At 41.1% G+C, this 8,394-nt stretch overlaps 2 gene segments (V, D, J or C); both read left to right on the top strand.

Moving 5' to 3' along the window:
* The first annotated feature begins 269 nt into the window (after positions 1 to 269).
* Positions 270 to 920, top strand: LOC129622019 (T cell receptor alpha variable 20-like). The segment is given in 2 exon segments: positions 270 to 424; positions 580 to 920. Coding segments are annotated over 2 exon segments (393 nt in total).
* A 6,812-nt stretch (positions 921 to 7,732) lies between these two features.
* Positions 7,733 to 8,394, top strand: LOC129622018 (T cell receptor alpha variable 21-like). The segment is given in 2 exon segments: positions 7,733 to 7,778; positions 7,967 to 8,394. Coding segments are annotated over 2 exon segments (474 nt in total).

The following is an 8,394-nucleotide window of genomic DNA, read 5'->3' as shown; positions in this document are numbered from 1 at the left end:
TCAAGGAACAATGACATGATGAAAATTGCAGGCAGAGAAGGCTTTTCTGATTACTGCGTTAGACCTCCTATGTACTGTGGCCACCAACATAAAAGATGTCCTTCCCTCATTATTTGTCTTTGTGGGTGGCATAGTTGGTCCTGTGAGATGTTTGTGTTTGTGGCCGCCAGGTGGCAGTGATTCCATTCCTTTCATTTTTCCAGTGCCTTAAAAGTCAAAAGCATGACAGCTGCTAGAGGATTTGCTCCTGATTGGCTGAGCCCGGAACAGAAAGGCTCTCCTGGGCATTAGAGAAGAACTAAGACACAGGAGCAGCTCCTCAGGGGAGAAGATTGGGAATCATTACGATTGCATCAAGAGTGAGATGGCAGGATGGAGAATATGCTGGAATGTGTATTCATAGTCTTGTGGCTTCAGCTTGGATGTAAGTTTCAGGTTAAGAGATGAGACCCTATGGGCACATTTTCCCAAAGACGGGGAGGAGTTTAGACACTGCTCATCCCAGGCTTTGTGTTGGAATTTTTAAGTACTGCTAAACTGAAAGCTTTGTGTTGTTTCTGATTTTGTTTTCCTGAACAGGGCTGAGTGGTGAAGACCAAGTGGAGCAGAGTCCTCAGACCCTGAGAACCCAGGAGGGGAATGGTCTCATTCTCAACTGCAGCTACACTGCCAGCAGTTTTAAAGGGCTACAGTGGTACAGACAAGATCCTGGGAAGGGCCCTGAACTCCTCTTCCTTCTTCACTCAGTTGGGGATGAAAAGCAGAAAGAAAGACTGAGAGCCACCTTGTTAAAGAAGGGAAGTTCTCTGCACATCGAAACCATAAACCTGAAGACTCAGCCACTTACCTCTGCGCTGTGGAGACACAATGCTCCCCAGGCACCTGCAGACTGTACCCAAACCCTGAATCTGGGGCCATAGAATAAGGGCGTCTTTGCTGTTTTCCTTCCTCCTGAGCACCCAGAGCCTCTTCCCAAGTGGTCCTGTGGAGAACGAACTCTTGTGACGCAGCCAGACAGCAGAGATTACTGGGCATTCTGTCCAGGATCCTAGACAGTCCCCCCTGTGTGTCCATGGATCAGTCTGCTCTTTTAAACAGCCCAGAGCTTCCCTCGTGTAGATTCGAAAGGGATAGTAGTGGTATGGAGTCTTGGTTTCCAGTCTTGGGCCCCTTGAAAAGATGCCAGAGAAATGTACCTTCTTCCCTGAAATAAATGTTTTGGCATTCTCTTATAATAATCTGGCCATGTGTCTGTAAGAGAATCTTTCCCATTTTAATACATTCTCGAAGGTCATATCTCCACCAGCCCTATTACTACATTTCTAGTCTCCTTAACAATCAAATTAGTTGACTGTATAGACTTACTGTCTCTATTTCTTCAAGTCCAGTCCTCCCCTCCTTGACCCTGACTTCCGTGAGCATTACTCTGAGAGAAGCTCTCACTTAAACCAGTGGCTTTGGTGGTGATAAAGCCAATGATTATTTTTCAACCTCGTCTCATCTGAGATTCTCACTTTCTCATCCTTTTTAAAAATAAAATTTCTTTTTTAAATCAAAATAACACTCTCAATTATTTACAAAACCAAATAGCACTGTCTGTTTTTCTCACTCTTCCACATAGTCTATTTTTGCCTCCCCAGAGGAGCCACTTTTTATTCTCAGGTGATGACACTGACATTTATCTCAACATTCAAAATGGTCCTTGGCTTTCTCTTCTCTCTCTCTGTAACTGAGGTACAACACATATAATAGAGTGTACAAAACTGAAGCTTAGAACTCAATGAAATTTTACACTTGTTAATATCTACATGCATAGTATATATTATATCTGGTTTTCTTCACTCAAAATAATATCTTTGCAATTCATTAGTGTCACTTTGTTTATGTCTTATTTGTTCTTTTTTTAATTGATGTGTAGAGTTCCTCTATATGAATATCTAACAATTTAATTATCCATCCTCCCAGAAGTAGATATTTGGGTTGTTTGGATTAATTACAGTTTTGTGCTATTGTGAAAAAAGCTGTGTGTGAGGAAAACAAACAAACAAACAGATTTTTTTCCTTCTTGTGTAGGGAAAAACCCAGTTCTGCCATATTATGTCCTTCTTTCCTATGAGTCCTTTACTACTCGGCACAAAACATTTCTGGTCAACAAATGTGCTTTTCCCACACCAAGCAATTCTCTGCAATCCCACCCAAGTATCCTGTCATTCTAGTCAGTTCTGACACTTTCTACTTGAAAAAAGCATGACAGTCACAAGCCCAAGGGATCAACTGTGCTTCTGAACAAAAGACTGTAGATAGAAGATTCCCAAAACAAGATAAGACAAAACAAAACAAAACCCTGGGCTCAATTAATTCACTAGAGTGACTCACAGAACGAGGAGAAATATTCCACTTATTTTCACCTGTTTATTATCAAAGGCTATGATAAAGGATACAGGTGAGTATCCAGATGGCAGAGGCGTGTAGGGTCAGGTTTGTGAGCGGAACTGTAGAGCTTCCGTGTCCTCTCCAGGGACCACTCACCCAGCACCTCTGTGTGTTCACTGACTGAAAGCTCTTCAGTAGGTCTGGGGTCTGGGCAGCGGTCCTACGAGATGACTCCCCAGCCCACTTGGCTTTCTGCATTTTCATTTTAACTGCACCCCACAAATGATGTAGCAAGTCCTACTTAACTGGCTAAGATCACCTATAAAATGTTGACTAGAATTCTTATTCTCAAACTCAGAGGTAAAGCATTCACCATTTCACTGTGACTATTAATTATAGAGTTTTTGATAAATATTCTTTATTTATCTACATTGATTTTTAAATGTGAAACCAACTTTCATTTCTAGAGTTAAGTGCTCTTTGGAATGTTGTTTTGTCCTTTTTACAAAATGAAACATTGATTTGCTATTATTTTATTGAGCACTTTCCCCCCATTTTCCTGAATGATACTAGTATTCAACTTTTTCTTTTCCATGTTAATGTCAGATTTTGGTATCAAGATTGTAATGAGTCATTAGGTAACTTGCAATTTATGGCTTCTTTTCTACCTATAGATGAATGTGTATAGGGTTTTTAATTTATAATTAATTTAGAAATAATTTTCAGAAAGTTCACTATAGTGAGGCCATGTAAGCATAGCCTTATGGGAGAAACTTAATAATCCTTAAATTATGGATTCAGTTAGTTTAACAGATAAAGGGTTCTTTATATATTTATTTTTCTCTTATGATGGTTGATAAACTGTGTTATTTTCTGCTTATGTTTTATTATTTGCTACCTTTACTTTCTTTTATTTTAACTTGCTACTTTTTCTAGTTCTTTGAGTTGCAACTTTGCCTATTAATTCTCAACATTTCTTCTTTCCTGACAAATATAATTTAAATTCATAAATTTGTCTCTAATTACAAGTATTCCTTGACTTACAATGGTGTTATGTGCTAAAAACTGATCATAAGCTGATAATATCTTTAGTCAAAAGTTCATTTAATACACCTGAACTCTGAACATCATAACTCAGCCCATGTTCAGAACACTTATATTAGCCAACAGTTGGGCAAAATTATCTAATAGAAAGCCTATCTTATAATTTGATGCTGACTACCATGTATAATTTATTTGGCACTGTGCTGAAGATGAAAAGCTGAGTGGCTGTCTAGGTTCAGAATGGTTGTGTATTGGTTGTTTACCTTTGCGATCGAGTCACTGACTGGGAGCTGCAAGTTGCTGCTGATGTTCAGCATTAAAAGACAGCATCATACTAGCCCATGAAAAGATCAAAGTTCAAAATTAGAAGTGCAGTTTCTACTGAATCCATATTATTTTTGTACCATTGTAAAGTTGGAAAACCATAAGTCAGGGACTTTCTGTACTGCTTTTGCTGCATCTTACATGTTTTGATATGTCATATATTCATTATTATTCAACTAAAATATTTCCATTTGAAGTGGGGATTTAGTATCCTATGGGGATATTGTCAGGGACCTAAGAATGGCCAAATCCTGCCCTGCTCACCACTGGGAAGATTCCTGAAGATGCTGTATATATAGGCTTAATACAAACAGAAAGTGAAGAAGGACTTTTAGCTGACCCCTGGACCTAATTTCCTCCAGGACCTAACATCACTGCTCCTCTGATTACATCTAGGAAAGGTGGGTCTGAGGTTCATGCCTAAGTAGAGTTTCTTACTTTCTTCCAAATTCAGAATAGCAAGCTCAGAATTCCTATAAGGATGAGGTGGAAAGATAGGACATACCTCAAATTGGCCAAGAGTTACTTCTCTTGAGTTACTTCTCAGGCATCTGGGCTGAAATAGAAAGAAGAGGCAGCCATTCCCAGGGCACTAAATTAGCCCTCTATAGAAATGCATTATCACAGGTAGGCAATGACTTCAAAATGCAGGAGCTATAAGCAGAATAAGTGGACTCTGGAGTCCTATATTTTAAGTTAGACTGAGAACTGATCTCCTGGGCTTCTCTGGTGGCTCAGATGGTAAAGAATCCTCCTGCAGTGCAGGAGACACGGGTTCAATCCCTGGGTCAAGAAGATCCCCTGGAGAAGGGATTGGCTACTCACTCTAGTATGCTTGTTTGGAGAATTCCATGGACAGAGGAACCTGGCAGGATGTTGGCCATGGGGTTGCAAAGAGTTGACATGAATGAGCGACTAGCATTTTCACTTTTTTTTTAATCTCCTACTCATAAATGGACTCTGAATGACAGAATCAGCCCTCCTCACTCCTCCTTTGTGGGTAGAAGAAGAGGGGAGGTTTACAAAAAAGGGAATAAGAAGTGGAAGCTTCCTGATTCAAGGAGAGAGACACAGGTATTCTCATCCATACCATCTGGTTTTGTTCAGTTTTAATGTTTTGGGTTTATAGCTTTATAGTCTGCCCAATGTCTTCAGTGGAATAGATCAGAAAATTATCATGAGATTCTTATTTCTACCTGTCTTTTTGTCATTCTCATCTTCAACATCAGAGTCTTTATTATCATTTATTGAACCACTACCATATGCCAAGTCCATTGCTCAGCACTTTAGATACTCCTTCTGTAATCTAAAACCCACAAAGTAATATTAATCTATCCTCAGGTAAGGAAACTGAGCCTTAAACATGTTTAAAGATGAAGGGATTTCTGAGATAAATGCTGCAGGCAACATAAAATGACAATTTAAAAAAAAAAAAAACAAACAAAAAACTCCAGAGTTAAACAGTTTGAAAGTATTTCTGCTATACAGCAGAAAGTAACATAACATTGTAAATCAGCTATACTCCAACACGAATTAATTTAAAATGTAAATAACCAGCTTGAAAAAGTCCAGAAAATCTTGTCAAGTCAGAAATAAGTCTACTTACTCTTTTGACAACTGTACAGGATAATACAGATCTATCATAACATATTGAATATTTGTATTGAAGGATATTTAAATATCCTTGCTGCATACAATATGCAATTTCATAATGTATTTATTAGGCTATTTGTTAAAAAATTCTCAGACAAGTGAAATTTCTGGCCAATGATATGTAAATAGCACCTATGAATCTTATTTAGCTTATACTTCAGTTCAGTTCAGTTCAGTTGCTCAGTCACGTCCAACTCTTTGCAACCCCATGAACCGCAGTATGCCAGGGCTCCCTGTCCATTACCAGAGTCCACCCAAACGCATGTCCATTGTGTTGGTGATGCCATCCAACCATCTCATCCTCTGTTGTCCCCTTCTCTTCCTGCCCTCGATCTTTCCCAGCATCAGGGTCTTTTCAAATGAGTCAGCTCTTTGCATCAGGTGGCCAAAGTATTGGAGTTTCAGTTTCAACACCAGTCCCTCCAATGAACACCCAGGACTGATCTCCCTTAGGATGGACTGGTTGGATCTCCTCACAGTCCAAGGGACTCTCAAGGGTCTTCACCAACACCACAGTTCAAAAGCATCAATTCTTCTGCATTCAGCTTTCTTTATAGTCCAACACTCACATCCATACATGACTAAAGGAAAAACCATAGCCTTGACTAGATGGACCTTTGTTGGCAATGTCTCTGCTTTTTAATATGCTGTCTAGGTTGGTCATAACTTTCCTTCCAAGGAGTAAGCGTCTTTTAATTTCATGGCTGCAGTCACCATCTGCAGTGATTTTGCAGACCCCCAAAATAAAGTCTGACACTGCTTCCACTGTTCCCCCATCTATTTTGCATGAAATGATGGGACCAGATGCCATGATCTTCATTTTCTGAATGTTGAGCTTTAAGCCAACTTTTTCACTCTATTCTTTCACTTTCATCAAGAGACTCTTTAGCTCTTCTCCACTTTCTGCCATAAGGATGGTGTCATCTGCATATCTGAGGTTATTGAGATTTCTCCCTGCAATCTTGATTCCAGCTTGTGCTTCCTCTAGCCCAGTGTTTCTCATGATATACTCTGTACATAAGTTAAATAAGCAGGGTGACAATATGCAGCCTTGATGTACTCCTTTTCCTATTTGGAACCAGTCTGTTGTTCCATGTCCAGTTCTAACTGTTGCTTCCTGACCTGCATACAGGTTTCTCAAGAGGCAGGTCAGGTGGTCTGGTATTCCATCTCTTTCAGAATTTTCCACAGTTTATTGTGCTTCAGTTATAGGATGTGAAAGTGCCCATTTCCTGATTTATCACACACATTGAATGTGAATATTATGATTCTTAACTCTTTTTGCAACTTAATGGCTGAGAAATGATAGAAAGGGATTTTCAAGAAAGTGTGAATTAAAGAAAACAATTCTTAAGAACTGAAGTGGCAAGAGGAGGGAGCAGTTACAGGAATCTGAAGAGTTCAGCTGCAACTGTGCAGTAAAACCTACGATTTCTTCTTTTCTTTTTTTTCTACTTCAAATTGCAAATTTTTTTTTTTACTGTGTAATTTTTTTCTTTTTTAAAATATAAATTTATTTATTTTAATTGGAGGTTAATTACTTTACAATATTGTATTGGTTTTGCCATACATCAACATGAATCCGCCACAGGTATACACTTGTTCCCCATCCCGAACCCCCCTCCCTCCCCCCCCTCCCCCCTCCCTCCCCCCTCCCCCCCCTCCCCCCTCCCCCCTCCCCCCTCCCCCCCTCTCCCTCCCCCCCTCCTCCCTCCCCCCCCTCCTCCCTCCCCCCCCCTCCTCCCTCCTCCCTCCTCCCTCCTCCCTCCCCGTACCTACGTTTACATTTCTCTCTAGGTACCTGTGTGTATTGGTTACCCATTAGTGTCTGAGTCTTTGCAACCCCATGCACTGTAGCCCACCAGGCTCCTTTGTCCATGGAATTTTCCAGGCAAGAATACTGGAGTGGGTTGTCATTCCTATCTCCAGGGGATATTCCCCACCCAGGGATCGAACTTCCGTCTCCTGCATTGCAGGCAGATTCTTTACTGTTTGAGCCATCAGAGAAGCCCCTCTAGGTACATACTTAGCCACATTCTACAAATCTGCTATGTTAAGAATTGTTTTCCCTAGGAGGAGGGAAAGAGATAAGCATTTCTCTGGCAAGGCTGGGCTTGGTCCTGAGATGATGGTGTTTCCATTGCAACCTCCCACTCTTGGCAGATGGGCTTCTGGCGCCGGCCTCCTCCATGCCTGTGTGACTTGCTCTGATTGGCTGGGCTGACGCTGTGTTTCCTGTAGAAAGTTTTGAACACAAGAGGCAGCAAAGTAGATCTTTTATCCTGTGAGTCCTTGAACATTTTACAGACACAAGAATTCAGTTCTCATAACAGAAGGAATGGACAAATCCCTGAGCCTGCTCATCCTTTGGTTACAACTAGACTGTGAGTTAGAGGGATTTGGAAATGGGCAACTCCCGGATATTCCTCCCCAGGGAAGACAGAAAGTCTGGGAGTTGTACCTGCATGGTTTCTGGGAGTTCCTGTGGAGAGCAAAAAAGTAAATTTAAAATTAGTTTCCAAAGAATAATCCGCTACTAACCAGCCTGTCTCTGTTTTCTCTTTCTGAACAGGGGTGAGCAGTAAACGGGACGTGAGTCAGAGTCCTGAAGTTCTGAACGTGAGAGAGGCAGACAGCGTGGTTCTCAACTGCAGTTACACTGACAGCGCTCTGTTCTTCCTTCAGTGGTTCCGGCAGGATCCCGGGAAAGGGCTCACATCTCTACTGTCAGCTCAGGCGAATCAGAAAGAGCAAGCCAGTGGAAGAATTACAGTCTCGTTGGATAAATCATCAAGACACAGTGCTTTATACATTGCAGCTTCTCAGCACAGTGACTCGACCACCTACCTCTGTGCTGTGAGGCACAGTGCACAGAGGGAACCTGTTCCCAGGACTCAAACTGCAGATGGGGCTCTAACCACGTCCTGTCTTGGCGCTGAGGAAACTTTTTCCATTAAGGGGTTTTCTACATTGACTTTCCTTCCAGATAGAGGCAATTAG

This window comes from Bubalus kerabau, chromosome 10, assembly GCF_029407905.1.
Source record: "Bubalus kerabau isolate K-KA32 ecotype Philippines breed swamp buffalo chromosome 10, PCC_UOA_SB_1v2, whole genome shotgun sequence".
Classification (NCBI taxonomy): Eukaryota; Metazoa; Chordata; class Mammalia; order Artiodactyla; family Bovidae; genus Bubalus; species Bubalus kerabau.
The sequence above is the reverse complement of the archived record's forward strand: the minus strand, read 5'-3'. Positions and strand labels throughout refer to the sequence as shown.